This window comes from Hyperolius riggenbachi, chromosome 8 (genome assembly GCF_040937935.1).
Source record: "Hyperolius riggenbachi isolate aHypRig1 chromosome 8, aHypRig1.pri, whole genome shotgun sequence".
Lineage (NCBI taxonomy): Eukaryota > Metazoa > Chordata > Amphibia > Anura > Hyperoliidae > Hyperolius > Hyperolius riggenbachi.
The window spans coordinates 99,761,945-99,781,333 of record NC_090653.1 but is presented as its reverse complement, the minus strand read 5'-3'; the positions used below and the strand labels follow the sequence as shown (position 1 = coordinate 99,781,333).

General features: G+C 41.4%; 1 protein-coding gene across 5 annotated transcripts in view; it reads right to left on the bottom strand.

Annotated features, from left to right (window-relative positions):
* The window catches only part of DOCK11 (dedicator of cytokinesis 11), a 404,878-nt gene that overhangs the window by 300,956 nt on the left and 84,533 nt on the right, over positions 1-19,389 (bottom strand). For all 5 annotated transcript variants that reach the window (XR_011023561.1, XM_068250928.1, XM_068250930.1 and 2 more), the window contains 4 exons: positions 18,940-19,117; positions 12,073-12,152; positions 6,641-6,724; positions 589-729 (listed from right to left, as the gene is read on the bottom strand). Coding sequence is in view for 4 of the 5 variants with exons in the window: in XM_068250928.1 (XP_068107029.1) it covers positions 589-729; positions 6,641-6,724; positions 12,073-12,152; positions 18,940-19,117 (483 nt within the window). In the remaining variant the exon portion in view is untranslated. The remainder of the gene's footprint in view (positions 1-588; positions 730-6,640; positions 6,725-12,072; positions 12,153-18,939; positions 19,118-19,389) is intronic.

Below are 19,389 nucleotides of genomic sequence, written 5' to 3'. Positions count from 1 at the left end.
TGATACAAATCTTGTAATAAATCTGTAGTTTGTCTACTTCCTGCTTTCATGGAAACATCCTGTGTTTACTTATTAGCTGATCTGCCAAGGACTTACGAGATTCCTGAGCTGACACAGATGAGACATCAAATTACACTTGTGATTAGTCACAGATGAGGTGGAATTAGACAGGCTAAACTCTCTAACAACTAGAGAGACTTCTGGTTAATCTAGCATTTTTGGAATCCCTGGCAAATTGCTTGGAACTTTACTTATGTGGCTATTAGTATTACAAAATATGAAGGTGGACAACAGCTTTATCATACACAGGAAACTATCCACAGCATCAAAACGACATTCACTGTGTTGAAATAGATGTAGCTAACATAGAGCTTTATCAATAGTACAGCCCCGTGTATTAGGAGGGTGCTTTACAAATAAAAGAATAACAACACTGATAACATTTACACTACAAAGCAATAGCTGTGTCAGGTTTGTTTTGCAGGAAGTCACCATGGCACAGACTGGAATTCCCCTGCAGTAAATATCAGAGAGGAGAGCTTTGGAGGCTACAGCAGCAATAATGCATAACCACAAGAGAATACATACATTTGTCAGAGGTCCATCCGAGTTCTCAGTGACATTCCCGAGTACATTAAAGGTCAGCTCCTGGCAATTCACTAAGAAGTGGCGGCTGCTCTTTTCTTCAAATGGTCTAATATCCGGCTCAATCCCAGAGAAATCCAAGCGCTATACAAATATAAAATGAAATATTCCTTTCAATACACGCCCGGGTAACAAGTTCATAGGGTGGTTACTAATTCAAGGGAATGTATGGGGAGTTTTCATTTATTAGATTTATTGCTAATATATATTTTGAACTATTTATTTATATAATGAAGAAAGATTCAGAATTGAATAACATTCACAAATTATTATCACTGCAAAAGTCATGTCTTTTATAGAGAATAAATATTTCCAAAAATAGAGTACATTTTAGAAAGGCCAATATGCAGCTTTGTTGCCTTAAAGAGAACCCGAGGTGTGTTTAAAGAATGTTATCTGCATACAGAGGCTGGATCTGCCTATACAGCCCAGCCTCTGTTGCTATCCCAAACCCCACCAAGGTCCCCCTGCACTCTGCAATCCCTCATAAATCACAGCCGTGCTATGAGGCTGTGTTTACATCTGTAGTGTCAGTCTCAGCTGCTCCCCCGCCTCTTGCATAGCTCCGGTCCCTGCCCCCGTCCCTTCCCTCCAATCAGCAGGGAGGGAAGGGATGCAGGCGGGGACTGGAGTTCTGCAGGAGGCGGGGAGAGCAGCAGACTGACACTATAGAGATAAACACAGCCAGCTCTGACCAGCTGTTTGTCAGCAGTGTGGCTGTGATTTATGAGGGATTGCAGAGTGCAGGGGGACCTTAGGGGGGTTTGGGATAGCAACAGAGGCTGGGCTGTGTAGGCAGATACAGCCTCTGTATGTAGATAATATTCTTCAAACCCACCTCGGATTCTCTTTAATGTTTTGAATGCACTTTAGTGAAAATATGATTTATTTTTTATTAGTGACTTGAAAATAGCTAAGCCTGGTTATGAATGCCGAACAAGAAAGTGCTAAAGCTGGTCTACTGCTTAACATCAAGAAAACTAAAGTTATGTTATCTGCTCTAATGAACCATCTGCAAATAGATGGAGAAAAAACTAAAGTTACAACAAATGTCATCTTCCTGGGATTAAAGATCTCTGTAGATGGTGACTGCACCCATAAGATTAAAGGACACCTGAGATTAAAAATATAAAATCATTCATACTTACCTGGGGCTTCCTTCAGCCCACTTTAGGCCATGGGTCCCCTTGCCATCCACTCAGGATGCACCAATCCTTTGCTGGCACAGAACACTCCTGGCAACGGATATGTCATGGGGGGGGGGGGGGCACACAAGGCCAGGCCGCACATGCGCGGCAGGATGCAACTAGGGGTGACTGAAGAAAGAGACTGGACAAGCCAACGGAGCATCCCAAGAGGATGGAGAAGGAGACCACGGCCTACAGGGGGCTGAAGGAAGTCCTTGATAAGTATAAATGCTTTTAAATCTTTCATCTCAGGTCATCTCAGGAAAGCTATGGCAAATCTGGACAAGATACTAAGGGACAGAGATGTCACTTTACCAACAAAGGTCAGGATAGTTAACGCTATGGTCTTCCCAGTAACATAAGTCTGTGAAAATTGGACTAAAATAAATAAATAAGGTCATGCGTAGAAAAATGGATACTTTTGAATTGTGGGTGTGGGGAAAGCTACTGAGACTTCCCTGGACTGCCAGAAGAACAAATCAGTCAATACCTAAAGAAATAAGGCCAGAGTATTCACTAGAAGGGTTGATGCGACTATTAAAACTCAAATACTTTGATCACATAATGAGAAGACCGGATTATTTGGAGAAATCCTCGGTGCTTGGAAAAATTGAGGGCATAGGAAGAAGAGGACGACAGAAGCTAAGATGGATAGACAGTACACGTGAAGCTATGAATATGCCTATGCAACAAGCTGAAAGAAGCCGTGATTGACAGACACATCTGGCATGCAAAAGTACATATGCTCACAAAGAGTTGGAGCTGACTGAACAATGACTAAACTAAACAAATGAGGAGGAGGAATAACTCAGTTCCTCCTCAACTCCTCATTTATGAATCCACCAAATTGCTTTAACTCCTCGACTCTGACTCCACAGCCCTTGCAGGGCTATCGGTTGAGAAAAAAAACATTCGCCTCTTCAGTTTATGTAACCACTGACTCTGCCTCCAGATACCCAAAAATTACTCTGACTCCACAGCCCTGCAACCAACACAACTAGAGATGGTTAATGAGATGCAAATAATTCTGCCTCACATGTAAATTGCATGCAAATTGTACGTAGCTTGACTTTTAAGTAATCACAGCATCTGGTGCTCCAGCACTTAAAGAGGAACTCCAGTGAAAATAATTTAATTAAAAAAAGTGCTTCATTTTTACAATAATTATGTATAAATGATTTAGTCAGTGTTTGCTCATTGTAAAATCTTTCCTCTCCCAGATTCACATTCTGACATGTATTACATGGTGACATTGTTACTGTGGGCAAGTTATGTAGCTGTTTCTAGCTGCTCTGGCTGTTACAGACAGCTTTAAACAGCCATTTCCTGTCTGTGAACATTGTTACATTGTGGCAGTTTGCCCAGAGTACCTCGGTATTCAGAGCCTCTTGTGGGAGGGGTTTCAGCACAAAATTAGTCACACAGCGCCCCCTGATGGTCTGTTTGTGAAAATCATTCTATTTCTCATGTAAAAGGGGGTATCAGCTACTGATTGGGATAAAGTTCAATTCTTGGTTGGAGTTTCTCTTTAATGAAAAATGAAAAGCTGTACAAAAGACACTTAGTCATACAGCAAAATGGTTACTCAATCCATAGATGCTGTAGAAAATCATACTCTGTTCTACTGGGAATGAAGCATCATGAATAATTCCCAGCACCAACTAGTAAAAAGAAAACACTCAGGTGTTGTAAGAAAAATGGTCAGATATGCTGTACGGACACTTTAATTATTTATTACGTTGCTTTTATGCATACATCCTGACAGTTGCATCAGCTGATTACAGAATGGATGGGATCCAGCTATTATTAAAGGTACTTGCATACAGCAAACGGTGATAAGCGTATGACAATACTATCTTCATGTGGACCCTCTGACCAGCTAACCTACAAATGGACACTAACAGCTCAACCAATCATTCTTATTTGTTTCTAAAGCCTGGTACACACTTTCAATTATGATTGGCCAATTTTTGATCAATTTTACCACCTCCACGTAGTATGAGGGCCAACAGATATTGAATACTATGAGCAGACTGTGTAGGTAAACTCTCATACTACGTGGAGGTGGTAAAATTGGTCAGTGATTGGCCAATCATGTTGGAACGAGGGTACCGGGCCTAAGGAGTACAGCAGAGAAACCATGTGCATAAACCAATGAAACTGGTTAAGAAAAATGAAAGCGAATGAGCAGTGCCTCACCTCCCTAGCAGCTACATGGGTTACTTGAATATGTATTTGACCCACATATATTAGAATGTTGCCTGCTCCAGTGAATAAGGATGGCTGTGGAAAGTACATATTGGGCATGAGTCACAAAGCTTTTTCACTTGTTTTCCTCTGTTTTCACCTTATCTATATTACTTTTTTAAGCTCCCAAAGAGCAAAAATATAATTAAAGTAAGAAAAGTAATATGAAAAGTAATATTGAAATGAAGTTAATCAGGAAAAACTTACTTGCTGGAAGGGAATTTTTATCAATTAGGTGATAAATAAGTCATTTCTGAGAAGTTTTGTGAATAGGGCCTAATGTGTGAAAGAATAACTGCACGCCTGTGACAAATTACACTATGCAGGTTATTCCTGGAATTGCAGTAAATTTGTCCATCATGCTCTGCTTACTTTAGAGAAGGGGTGTCGGAACATCGAACTCGAATACAAAGTGAGACAAAATTAAACACTGGTACCAAGCCTCAATATCTTGTGGCCGCCTCCCTCCCTTATAACGTTCCCTGGTCTTTATTGGCCCCCTCCCTCCCCTATACAGTTATCTGGTGTCTAGTGGCCCTTCTCCCTCCCCTATGAGTTTCCTGGTGTTTAGTGGTCCTCCCTCCCTCCCTTATATAGTTCCCTGGTGTCTAGTGGCCCCCTTCCTCCCCTATACAGTTTACTGGTGTCTAGTGGTCCTCCTTTCCCTATACAGTTCCCTGGTGTTTAGTGCACCTCCCTCCCCTATAGTTTCCTGGTCTAGTGGCTCCCTCTCCTATACAGTTCCCTGGTGTATACTGGCTCCCCACCATCCCCTATACAGTTCCCTGGTGTCTAGTGACCCCCCCCCTTCCTCAATATGTTTCTAACTATGGAAACAGACCGCTGAAATCTCTGAGACAGCTTTCTGTATCCTTTTCCTAAACCAAGATGGTGAACAATCTTTGTCTTCAAGTCATTTGAGAGTTGTTTTGAGACCCCCATGTTGCTACTCTTCAGAGAAAATTAAAAGAGGAGTGAAACTTACAGTTAACACCCTTAAATACTCTTTCTCATAATTGGATTCACCTGTGTATGTTGGTCAGGGGTCATTGAGCTTACCAAGCCAATTTGAGTTCAAATAATTAGTTCTAAAGGTTTGGAATCAATAAAATAACAACAGTGCCTACATTTATGCAACTGCCTAATTTTGTTTGAACAATTATTGCACACTTTCTGTAAATCCAATAAACTTCATTTCACTTCTCAAATATCACTGTGTGTGTGTCTCCTATATGATATATTTAACTGACATTTTTTATCGTAACAACCAACGATTTATACAGGAAAATCATGACTATTAACAAGGCTGCCCAAACTTTTGCATCCCACTGAATACATATATATAATATATATATATATATATATATAATATATATATATATATATATGTACGAAGTTCATTGTGCTACAATCTGCTGCCACATACTGTACATTACTCCTTAACCATTTAAGCCTTTTGGATGTATAGTATACGTCCAAAAGGCCGCATGTGCGCTCCCGTGGCCGATTGCTCACATGCACGCACGCTCCAGGGCCGCAGTTCGTTAGCCCGGGGATCAATGAATCGGGACATGGTGCCCGATCATTGATCCCTTTCCCCGGCAGAAAAAGCAACGGCTTTTCTCGGAAGCCTCGCTCTTTCTGCTTCTTACGTCCCCTCTACCTCCCTCTAAGCGTATATGTTACAATTAGAGTGACGTAATTTTGTGGCCAAGTAGTAAAACTACATCTACATGTAAAAAAAAAAAAAAAAAAATACATATTCACATAAAAAAAATACTATTTACATCCCACCCTCCCAAAAATACCCAAATAAAATGTTAATAAAAAACAAACAATAAAAATTACAATAAAAAAAAAACAAATATTTACCTAAGGGTGTAAACTTTTTAAATATCCATGTAAAGATGAAATATTTCTATTTTTTTTTTATTATAAGCTTGTAAATAGTGATGGATGCAAAAAGGAAAAAAATGCACTTTTATTTCCAAATAAAATATTGTCGCCATACATTGTGATAGGGACATAAATTAAACGGTGTAATACCCGGGACTATTAGGCAAATACAATACGTGTATTTTAATTATGTAGGCATGTATTATTTTAAAACTATAATGGCCGAAAACTGAGAAATAATGATTTTTTTTCCCGTTTTTTTCTTATTCTTCCTGTTAAAATGCATTTACAGTAAAGTAGCTCTTAGCAAAATGTACCACCCAAAGAAAGCCTAATTGGCGGCGGAAAAAACAAGATATAGTTCATTGTGATTAGTAGTGATAAAGTTATAGGCGAATGAATGGGAAGTGAAAATTGCTCGGATGCATAAAGTGAAACACGACTGAGGGCTGAAGTGGTTAATGAACGCTGAAGTACATAATACTTTATTATAATTTTACACCTAAAACAAAACATAGCATCTGTTAGCATGTTATTAACAATCAAAAACCCAATAAAATCAATGACATGATCTTACCCATCCCTAGAGGCCATATACGTATATTTCATCTGGGTGTGTGGTGAACAATGTTAGTATTCTATAAACAATATGTAGAATAAGTTACCTGCACATCTGAGTCAAACGAAAACAGGTTCTGCCGTCCTTCACTTCTACTCAGCTTGTTCAGCTGTTCAGTCTCTCTTCCATACTGTAGGCAGAGCAAAGTTACAAATCAACATTAGAATGTAGAATGTTTGAAGGGTGTGTTAATGCAAAGAGGAGTTTGGAGGGCTCTAAACCAACCAATCTATTATGAATAATAACAATAATAACTACAGTACAGTTATTCCGGTTGCCAAAGCTTTTTTTCACAGAAAGTTTAACCCATTAACAACTTCAATAGAGTTATCTAGTTTAAGATAAGTGTACTGCTTTTGACCTCAGTGGGCAGAACTTGTTGTGCTGTAAATAGCTTGGAATGCTTTGCTCTCTCCCTGCTAACAGAAAATACAGAAACTGAAAGCAGAAGTCCTCTATTATTGTCCCACACTGCCCCCTAGTGACAAGTGGCCATAAATACACATTACAGAAGTACTATTTAGTAGTAAGCAAATGTAACAAATAAGAGATAAAAACAATGTGCCAAAATAAATTCGCCTGGAACACTTGCAAGCCTCTAAATAAATTTGCCACTAAAGGGCTAAAATAAAGTCTAAAATTTAACTAAAATCTTAATAAATGAGAACATATTTGATAAATTATATTGCAATATCACCCAAAAAAAACTCTTCAGTTTTTGGAGAAGATAGTAAGTACATATTCTAGCTTATTACAACAAACTGTAGCATAGAACCCTTTGGTTTAAGCAGTGGATGCCTATGGGGATGGTCCCACTAGCAGGCACCTGTAGTGGGTCCCAGCCCTTAGGTTGGTTTCACACTATACTGGAGTGGTAATATATTTGTATTGCACAGATGCAGCTTACCACTTTAGGAGAATCCATTGCAGGGTCCGCTGCAGCAACAGTCTGTGGCTGAGTACATTGTTCCCCTCCCTACCCCACCCACAGAAGCTGCCCCATTATTTCCAGCACCGCCATCCCTCCTCCCCTCTTCATAGATACTGTACACATTGCTTGGTTATTGGCTACCAATGCCTCTCTACAGCATTGGGGCCCAACCAGGCAATCCGCAAGTTTGAGTTCAGCATTGAAGTGCGACACCCGAGGGAGCCAATCGGCAGGAAGCAGATAGGAGAGAAATACTGCTGCACATTCCAGTTATGTTCTTTACTGCAAATAAGCTCCAGTGTGTTAGAAATAGACTGGAAAATGTGTTCAGCATAACAGCAATATACTTTAGCATATGAAGTTGTAATCTTCCACTACTTTATGAAAATTACAGAGAATGCATTTCTATAGCTGCTGTCTGGCTAAAAGATGGCCTTTCAGCCTGGATTTGAATACTTCCAGGGATGGGGCTGTGTGGTAGGGCATCCCAAAGGCTAGGGGCAGCATGACAGAAAATGGAGATAAAAAAATATGGCGACTATGCATGGCTTTACAGCACCACATATCAGTTATTGAAATATTTTTGCTGCTTTTATGTTTTTGTTTGCATTATTATTATTATGTTCTCAGATTGCTTCCCCAGCAACAAAGCAGCCTATTATAAATCCCTTATTTTAAAGCAAAACAGGAGTCCGGGGTGACTGACCCTGTAAGCAGTTAGTTATGTGTTCTTAATGTGAGTGGTAGAGCAAGCTGCAGCTTGGAAGCAGCATCTCTGCAGTTCTCAGTTAAAAAAAGGGGGGAAAAAAATACAATTATCTTTTAAGTACAGAGCCTATACAGCCATGCATTATTTATTTCCTGCATTAAGAAAGTGCAGACATATGACGCGGTGCCAGCTCACTACAGGCATGGAAAACTGTGCTGCTATGGAACCTGGAAGCACAGGGCATCCAGGAGGTAGAGGTGTGCTAATTAGTAATAGTGTAAGGCCTCTTTCAGATGGGATGCTTAACTAGGTGCTGGTTGGCCAGTGTAGTGTCCCATCTGCCACCCACAAGTGCCATTCGAGTGCCATTATGCAATGTAGAGGAATGTTGGCTGCGGAAGCGGTCAGATGCGACTTCATGGGAGGCAGGCCTGTCCACCGCTGATAGCGAGCGCTAACACGTGCCCGGCTGGTGCAAAGAGCAGCTGGCAGGCGGTGAATTCATCATCTTCAGCTGTCCGTATGAAAAAAACGATCAAGCGGACCTGAACTCAGAACTTCCTCTCTGCTCTAAAAGATACGCAACAGCATAATAACCTTTAAAGAAAAAATGTCTTTGTTACAGCTAATACAAATCCTGCAATAAATCTGCAGTGTCTGCTTCCTGCTTTCATAAAAGCAGACATAGGGTTAAATCTTGTGTTTACAAATGAGCCGCTCTGCCAGTGTACGAGAGGAATCGGCGCAGGACACAGCCGGTATATGGCTGATACTATTCCCCCTCCAAGCCACCATGGATGGTGGGGAATGATATAATTCAGCTTCCAGCAATTGCTGGTGGCCGAATTATTGTGTTTTATAAGTAACTTCAGCTCCGTCTCCTGACAGCGCTGAAGTTACTCACTGCTGCGCCCAAGTCTCTTGCGCTGGAATTAAAGTGTTCGGCTTGGCTTGAACCTCAGATTTTGGGTCGGGAACCTCGAACGCAAAATTTTCGTACAAGTTCGCGAGCAGGCTGTTCACAGCGGGCACCATAGACTTTAAAAGCAGGCACACGGCCGCCGACTTTAGCGGTTAATAGCAAAGCCCCTTTACATAGTAGAAACACCAAATTTTCAAGGTAGGTGGGGGGGACAGTGACTACAAGAGAAAACATTTTTTTCAAAAAGACCTCATAGTTTTTGAGAAAATAAATTTTAAAGATCTCGTACTGAGTGTGAGAAATGTATCAACCGCCGCCGACTTTAGCGGTTAATAGCAAAGCTCCCTTACACTGTAGAAAAAAACAAATTTGGATGGGAATGTTAAGAAGAACAGTGGGAACAATAGGAAAAAATACTTTAAAAACCTTGTACTGTTTGAGAAAATCGATTTTAAAATTTCAAAGGAAAATAGTATACATTTAAATGCGTAAATGACAGTTCTTAGGGAAACAATTCCCACCGACGTTAGCAGTTAATAGCAAAGGCCCATTACATCCTAGCAACACCAAATTTTCAGGATATGTTAAAAAGATAGCAGGAAACAATATTTAAAAAAAAAAAAAACATTCTCCTGATCCTCCTGACCCCCATTGGTCTGTTATAGAACCAATGGAGAGCCTTGGTGCCAAAATTTAAAGATGCTTTTTCAGCTATACAGTTTAGTATAGCTGAGAATGCGTCCTATGCGGACGCATAGCGCCAGCTCCCGCTGTCTTCCCGCCTGCCTTCACCTGTCACCCTCACCTAGCTTGGCACCTGGTGCACCCATGGGTGCACCAGGTGCCAGGCTAGGTAAGGGTGACAGGTGAGGAGGCGGGGAGGACAGCAGGAGCCGGCACTATGTGTCCTATGCGGACGCATTCTCTGCTATACTAATTAGTATAGCTGCACGGGGGCGGCAGAGATTTTCAATCAAGATGAAGATCGCAAGATTAGAGGATATTGGCGTGGGACATTTCCAAGGATATTGGGGTGGGAACTATTTTTTAAAGGTATAGGTTAGTATTTCTGGTCAATTAAGAACATTAAAGGACTTTTTTTGTCGTTGTGTTTTTATTTCATGTAACCCTTTGTGGAAATGGGTAAGGAGTAAGTATTTTGTACCCCTATACTCATTTCTCCTGGGAGGAGGGTGGGCATTTGGGGTCCCCTTCATATAGGGGACTCCAAGATGCCACCATGAACCCCCCCCCCCCCCCAGGGAGTGGAGTCGTCGCTTCCACCTCCTCCTGTGGCACCGGAGGTGGGGAAGAGCTCCTTGTCCATGGATTGGACAAGGGCTCAGGGGGAGAGGGGAAGGCTTGGCCGCCCCTCTCCCCCGGAGCCCCCCATACCATACCACAGTCAGCCGGGGGCTCCGCATTCTGGCTATCCCAGCCTGCATTGGTGACAAGGGGTTAAAGAGGCTCGGGAGGGGGGGGGGGGCCCTACGTAATTTTTTTTTCAGATTTCCCACACTCAGCACATAAAAAAATATTATTTTTTTTAAATATTGTTTCCCCCTATCTTTTTTACATAACCTGCAAATTTGGTGTTGCTAGGATGTAACGGGCCTTTGCTATTAAAGTGGACCCAAATTAAAAATACAAGATTTCAGAAATAAAATCTATTTTCTTAATTATAATAATAAATAGCAGCATTTTTTTCAGCTGCATCATGACAAATATAAAATATTTTACATTTATTGGAGCAACCCCTCCCTTCTTTTCATATTGCCGGGACAGGATCCGGCATGCTAGTGGAGTAGGTGGTGTCCAGCAAAGGAGGAATTGCTAATGGCTGCCACCTGTGTAACCCTAGTTATGAAAAGAGAAGGGTGAGAAGCATGCGCTGAAATGCTCATAGGCTTGAAGGAGTGTTTATTTATCTTTGTATGTGTCAGAGTGGTGCAACTAAATATTTTGATTAAAGAAAATGTTTGGTTTGGGTCCGCTTTAACTGCTAAAATCGTTGGGAATTGTTTTTCTAAGAACTGTCATTTACACATTTAAATGTATACTATTTTCCTTTGAAATTTTAAAATCGATTTTCTCAAAAAGGTCTTTTTGAAAAAAAAAATGTCCTATTGTTCCCACTGTTCTTCTTAACATTTCCATGCAAATTTGGTGTTTCTACTATGTAAGGGGGCTTTGCTATTAACCACTAAAGTCGGCGGCGGTTGAAACATTTCCCACACTCAGTACGAGATCTATAAAATTGATTTTCTCAAAAACTATAAGATCTTTTTGAAAAAATGTTTTTCCTCTTATACCCACTGTCCCTATTTACATACCCTGCAAATGTGGTGTTTATAGCATGTAATGGGGCGTAGCTATTAACCGTTAAAGTCATCACCATTAAAGTCTATGGGAAAAATGCGAACGGGCACTTTTTTGAAAAACATTTGTGTTTTGCTGCGGACAGCTGAAGTTTGCGCGAACTACCTGCCGGGCGAACTGTTCGGGTCATCTCTACTGCCATGGCAGAGGAGATTCCTGAGCTGACACAGCTGAAGAGAACAAATTGCAGTGGGGATTAGTCACAGATGAGGGGGATTAGACAGGCTAAACTCTCTAAATACATACAGGGTGCATTTCTCTATGTTTGTCCTGTCCAGTGCAAGAGTTCAAGTCCACTTTATAAGAACCCCACTATATACACCGTACATCTATAAGTAAGAGAGATTTGAGAATCCACACCAACTCTCTTATTGCACTTTTATACGGCTGAATGTTTATTTAGTATTACTTAATATAAGAAATATGAATAGCCGAAACTATATTCAAGGAAAAAATCCAAGTCCAGCATTTAATCCGGACCAAAAGAAACACACAGCAAAGTATTTTCCAGAGCTGCGCGGTGGTAAAAGCCGATACCTTCACCAGCTCGGGATGCATGCTCTTCTCCAGGCTTTCCATGATGTTTTCTGGCTTGCCCGCGCCGCCTCCTTCATCATCTGTACAAGGGAGAAAAGCAGATGTGAGCAATAGAAACCTTCCCAGTTCCCTTTTCTCAGCACAACAGTTCCGTGCTGTCAGCTGACACTTCCCTGGTGACCCAGTTACAGCAAAACTCCATGCGAGGCACATAAGAAATGTGCCAATTACCTCCGATTCCTTTTACCTTTTAATGTCTGAAGAAAAAAAAATCCTCTTAAACACTGAACCAGATCTGCCCACAGTGAACTGTGATCAGTACAACACAGAGACTGCAGCTAGTTTATTTACTGCATATTTACTACTCTATTGTAAAAAAAAGTGTAACATTATACGTTTGCACACACATACAAAATGTACACAGGTCCCAGAGTAAAATGCACTATACATTTATTTTTTTCCTAGGTTGATGTCACAGTAGTAAAATCTAACAAATGTGAAAGGTTTTGGACTAGTCCATCTCCTTATCGGGAAGTCTCAGGGTTTTCTTCTTTTTTCAAAATTACTTATTGAATGGCAGTTGCTCAGCAACTCCCAAAAGAGTGTGCAAGTGAGTAGAGGCTGTCATCTTATTATACTGTAGATCCTTTTGCTTTTGTATAAAATAAAGGAAGTACGGAGAAGCCCCCATGAGGCAATGGACTACTTGAGATCTGTCAGATTTTTACTGACAGCAACATGGGAAAAAATACATTTACAGTGCATTTTTGCTCTGGGAAAAATGTAATTTTTTTAATGTTAGTGTAAACACATATTTTACATTTTACAATTTTTCACAATAGTAGCCCTTTAATGAAGTACTCAGGCAGCCAAAAATTAAACCAACTGGATTACAGGTAAACACAACTCCATTAAATGTTTTATTTTAATTGTATATAAGGCAAAACAATATACAGTGGCTTGCAAAAGTATTCAGCCCCTTTGAAGTTTTCCACATTTTGTCACATTACTGCCACAAACATGAATCAATTTTATTGGAATTCCATGTGAAAGACCAATACAAAGTGGTGTACATGTGAGAAGGGGAACGAAAATCATACATGATTCCAAACATTTTTTTTACAAATCAATAAGTGCAAAGTGGTGTGTGCGTAATTATTCAGCCCCCTGAGTCAATACTTTGTAGAACCACCTTTTGCTGCAATTACAGCTGCTAGTCTTTTAGGATATGTCTCTACCAGCTTTGCACATCTAGAGACTGAAATCCTTGCCCATTCTTCTTTGCAAAACAGCTCCAGCTCTGTCAAATTAGATGGACAGTGTTTGTGAACAGCAGTTTTCAGATCTTGCCACAGATTCTCGAATTGGATTTAGATCTGGACTTTGACTGGGCCATTCTAACACATGGATATGTTTTGTTTTAAACCATTCCATTGTTGCCCTAGATTTATGTTTCGGGTCGTTGTCCTGCTGGAAGGTGAACCTCCACCCCAGTCTCAAGTCTTTTGCAGACTCCAAGAGGTTTTCTTCCAAGATTGCCCTGTATTTGGCTCCATACATCTTCCCATCAACTCTGACCAGCTTCCCTGTCCCTTCTGAAGAGAAGCACCCACAGAGCATGGTGCTGCCACCCCCATATTTGACAGTGGGGATGGTGTGTTCTGAGTGATGTGCTGTGTTAGTTTTCCGCCACACATAGCGTTTTGCATTTTGGCCAAAAAGTTCCATTTTGGTCTTATCTGACCTGAGCACCTTCTTCCACATGTTTGCTGTGTCCCCCACATGGCTTGTGGCAAACTGCAAACGGGATTTCCTATGCTTTTCTGTTCACAATGGCTTTCTTCTTGCCACTCTTCCATAAAGGCCAACTTTGTGCAGTGCACGACTAATAGTTGCCCTATGGACAGATTCCCCCACCTGAGCTGTAGATCTCTGCAGCTCATCCAGAGTCACCATGGGCCTCTTGACTGCATTTCTGATCAGCACTCTCCTTGTTCGGCCTGTGAGTTTAGGTGGACGGCCTTGTCTTGGTAGGGTTACAGTTGTGCCATACTCCTTCCATTTCTGAATGATCGCTTGAACGGTGCTCCGTGGGATGTTCAATGCTTTGGAAATCTTTTTGTAGCCTAAAGTTGGCCGCTAACGGTCCAATTTCTACCAAAAATTCGTTCGAGCGATCAGAAATTCTGATCGGATTGGTTGTAAAAAAATCTCCATTGGTGGATACAATCGATTATGAACGAGTGAAAAAAATGTCGCCGAATGAATTTTCGTCGAACCAAAATTTGGATTTTCTTGTTGGTCGTGATAGATAGGAAGCAATGATTTGGTTAGTTGATGGTGTAGTGAATGATTTTTCGTCCAATCAGAGTTTCTGATCGCTTGAACGATTTTTCGCTAGAAATTGGACCGTTAGTGGCTACCTTAAGCCTGCTTTAAATTTCTCAATAACTTTATCCCTGAACTGTCTGGTGTGTTCTTTGGACTTCATGGTGTTGTTGCTCCCAATATTCTCTTAGACAACCTCTGAGGCCATCACAGAGCAGCTGTATTTGTACTGACGTTAGATAACACACAGGCGCACTCTATTTAGTCATTAACACTCATCATGCAATGTCTATGGGCAATTGACTGCACTCAGATCAAAGGGGCCGAATAATTATGCACACACCACTTTGCAGTTTGAATGAACTATTATTAATAAGAGTTGCTTAGAGATATTTGGAGAATGAGAACTTTCAGATCATTTATTAAAGGGAAACTAAATAGCCAAATCACTTCTAAGGCTCGGTTCAGCTTTTGCCAACGGAACCGGCCATACGGTTCTGCAGCAGGACCCAATTTTCTGGACCGTTTCGCTCAGCGGAACGGAAACAGAAGGTTTTGCAGCTACATAGTAACAAATAGAAAAACTGACAGTTTACAGCACACTGGCTGTAAAAACTGACAGTTTTTCCTGATCCTGATGACCAGATCAGTGCGGCCGGCTCCACAAAAAAACACAGATGTGAACCGGGCCTAAGTACTGTATAACTTTGTATGCACTGTAACATTACTGATGGAGATCAATAAAGTAGGAAGAGACCGGGAGCCCAATGGTGCAGTATCTTTAGGTATGAGGAGGATAAACTCATATAAATATATACTCACAAAGGTGGGTTGCAGTTCCTGCAAACACCATATAGGCCTGCAGGGAATTAACCATCCCTGCTCGGTACTCCAAGCCCTGCTGGACACTGGATGGTACGATAGACTTTTCAGAAAAACTGCAAAGCTATTACCCCCAAAGGAGGTCTGACTGGTAGTGGGTAGGATGGAGGCACTCAATGTGTGTTCTATTTTAGTATTTTTAAATACAAATGAAAAATTATATAATAAAAATAGAGGTAATTGCTTACCTCTCCAGAAGATATAGACACCAGTTCAACTGCAACAAAAAGTTTTCATTCAAAAAGCAATCTGCAATCTGACTGGTCAGAGTGCTTTTTGAATAAAAACTTTTTTCAAGTCGAACTGGTGTCTATATCTTCTGGAGAGGTAAGCAATTACCTTTTAATTTTATTCCGGCGTATAAGACGACTGGGCGTATAAGAACTACGCGCAGGCGCAGAACTACTGCGCATGCGCAGTAGAGCCCGGAGGACGTCCGATGACGTCAGAGCGCCGGCGTGGGACGAAGAAGTTCCGGGCCTTGGAGCGCAGAAGAGCCCGACCTGGCAGCCGGCCTGGCCAGGTCGGGCGCGCCACCGGAGACCACCGGGAGCCTGCGGAGCGGCGGCGAGGGCACCTCCTGCCTGCCACGGGCTGGAGGAAGCCCCAGGTAAGTGGAAATTGATTTTGATTTTTTATCCACCCTCCCTGAACCTTTCCTTTAACTCTACTTAAGTGGATTGGTCAGCTCTCCTTGTCTACCTGTTTATCAGAGCGGTATGGAAGAATAGATTGCGCTGTGCCCATAAAACACGCCTCTTTCACCCGTCTGGCCCACCCTTGTATCCTTTTTACCTTCTTCTCTGCCTCTCAGATCTCGCACATGTGCACCTGCACCGCTTCACTACAGTCCTCAGCAGCGAGATCTGAGAGGCGGTATCACCCGGTATCAATGACACCGGGCGTATAAGACTACCCCTGACTTTTCATAAGGTTTTCAAGGGTTAAAAAGTAGTCTTATAGGCCAGAATATACTGTATATAATTTTTTATTTGTATTTAAAAATACTAAAATAGAACGCACGTTGGGAGCCTTCATCCTACCTACTACGCACATCGTTGACTCTGAATAGATATGCTGTAGTTTGAAGTTTTATTTTTTAATTACGGTACACAACTTTTTAATTCAGATTGCCAACTTTATGGCAAATCATTAAAGTAGCCATAAGTATTTAGGCATCAAGTTAAATGAATAGTATTGGATTTTCTGGTGCAATCACTGTATATTTTTTATAAAGGGTGTCCCATAAAATCAGGACTGGGCAATTTATCATCAAACTGATAGGAGGTAGGGAGAGTTTAATGGTATAAACATGAGCCCAAGTAATAGCTGGGCAGGGAAACTTTTTGTGTGGTCAGCAAGCTCTATCTGCCATGTTGGTGTCCACTATATTGGATTCTGCTCCTACAATTGTCCAGTTCTATACTACCCTCTAGATACAAATAAGTGACCATCAGCAGTTTGTTGGTGAGGAAAATTCGGTGTGTACACCATTATTATTATTATTGTATATAAATACATAGTAAGAATAATGGTGGTAGATGCTCCAAATTTCCTTCACTAACCCCTTTGACTGCTGCGTGTCACATTACTTTGCCGCTGATGTAGAGGCCATGCAAACAATTCTATCTCACTGTCAGTTTCTGTGGCAATGGCTGAGCAGTAACTTCAGTACAAATATTCTCATCCTCCTCCCATGTAAACCTAGCCAAAAAGTCAATCCAGGAAACGTTCCAAAGACATCCAGAGCCAGTTATTTTACTGCCAGAAAACAGCTGCTAAATTTCATATAGAGCTTTACACAGAATGCTCTCATTCTGACCGATGCTTTATTTTTACAGGCTTTCTATAGTTGTGACAAATACTTGAATGCTGTAGCATATGAAGAATATCACTCAGCTAGGGAACTGTTACTGCTATCCAGGAAACATTACGCAATGCCAAATTATATCTGCTCAGTTCACCTTTCAACAGTGCAATTCGGGATTCTGGGAAGGCGAACTTTGTTGTCAAATAGTATGTGCTGCACAACCTTCCTCTCACACTTGTGGACTGTGTGGAGATCACAGAGAGGACAATGCTGGGACCACAGGACACACTACTTTGCACTAGAATGGGGATAGCAGCATAGTATCTTAAAATGGACTCCTGACTTGCTAGCTATTAATTACCATATATACTCGCATATAAGCCGACCCATGTATAAGCCGAGGTACCCACTTTCCCCTCAGAAACCAGAAAAAAAAGTGGTTGACTCATGTAAAAGACCCCTCCCCAATATAGCCCCCTCCACAGTAGCCAGATGTTCCCCAAGTACAATGTGCCCCAGGATCATACAGCTGTGTCTCAAGAAGCCATTAGATGGCGTCATAGATATGAGACACAGCGAATGCCGCACAGAAAGAATCCCTGATAATTGCACCACAGACACGTTGCTGGCACGCTCCGCTGCACAAGCCAGGGGACACAGGTAGTCTTGAGCAGCATACTCTGCACACCATGTTGCAGGGGATGGAGGGAATGGACACAGAAGGGCGCAAGCTGGTAAGAGCAGGATCACTAGTGCACAATCCTTACACTCCTCTGCCATTAATAAAACCTGCTCCACCATCTGTTCTGCTCCACAGACTCGCATATAAGCCGAGGGGGTAACTTTTTAGCACATTTTTATGCTTAACCATTAGGCTTATACACGAGTATATACAGTAGCCCCCACTATGGCACTCCCTTACTACAAATCAAAAAATACTAAAACCTATCTGTACTGATAAAAGTCAGTCAAACCGGTGTGGGAAGCTACAAACAAGTTTAAAATTTGCAATATTTTATTTATTTCAAATTAAAACATAAACTTGCATTCCCTTTATAGTATTAAGCCTAAGAGATAAAGAAGAAAAAAAAAAAAACACTCCCTTAACTACTTTGGGATGGGATGGTTCTGGCCCTTTCAGGACCAGAGCTGTGCTTTCCATATTTGTCAACAGCGAAGACTGTGATTGGCTCACGGGCAATCACTGAGTCTGGATCCAATGAAATTGGCTACTGAACGGCACATGGAGATCTGCTTTTATATTGACAGAAGAATGACCAGGCTTCAATGACGATGCAGCGGTGCAAGTGGTGGAAGCGACGCGACTGCGCAGCGTGAGTGACTGAAATCTACACCCTACAAAGCTGCCAAGCGGCATGGATTTTAATCACTGCTGTCCAGAACCGGTTAAAGGATACCTGAAGTGACATGTTACATGATGCGAGAAGCATAGATACATATAGTACTGGTAGTACTAGTACTATAGTACAATAGAAATTGTCTGATGTCGCATTCTATTTTCTGGCACAGGAAGCATTAAAAAAGTGTATTTTCAGTTCAGGTTTTCTGTTAAATAAGAGCCTTGTTAATCTGTAGACTGCTTTTATAGTGAAAGGAAGGTTCCTTTTATAATTACCACTTTAGCAAACAGCGGCACTCTTGAACAACAGATGGTTTTGTTCATGAAAAAATGATTCTACATGTATTGCTCATTCAGAAATACTAGGTATTGTTAGGTTACCATGGGAACAATAGACAATGACAGAAAGCAGCACTCAAACTTCACTACATACACCAAACGCTTTCCTGCTGTAGAAGTATGAGATAGTTTATTCATAATATTTGACCTTGGATTGGATCCGCCGTGTACTTCTTCTCTTGCACAAGGCTGTCTGTATTATACTGAATGATTTTCTTCAATGTCAGCAACCACTCCTCCATTTCCTGTTCCGTCTCAGCAGCCAGATGGTGGCTTGACTTATCCTGCATCTTTAGCTCAAACGCATTACGCCGTAGCTTTGGGCACTGGAAAAAGAATGGCCTATATGGTCAGTGCAAGAAGCACAACAGACTAACTATGTACCTAACTTTTATGAGATTGAAAACATAGTGCATCAGCTCTAATGACAGATTCCACCTCTCTCACACCTCCTGCCACACCCTAATTATGATCAAGATAAGACGCATAACATTTATAACATGTCAAGGTGCTTTAGTGCTGCAGCCATGGGTGACAAGGGTCATTAGGGAGCCTTGCCCAAAGACTCCTTACTGTTTTATGTACTGACTTGAGCGTG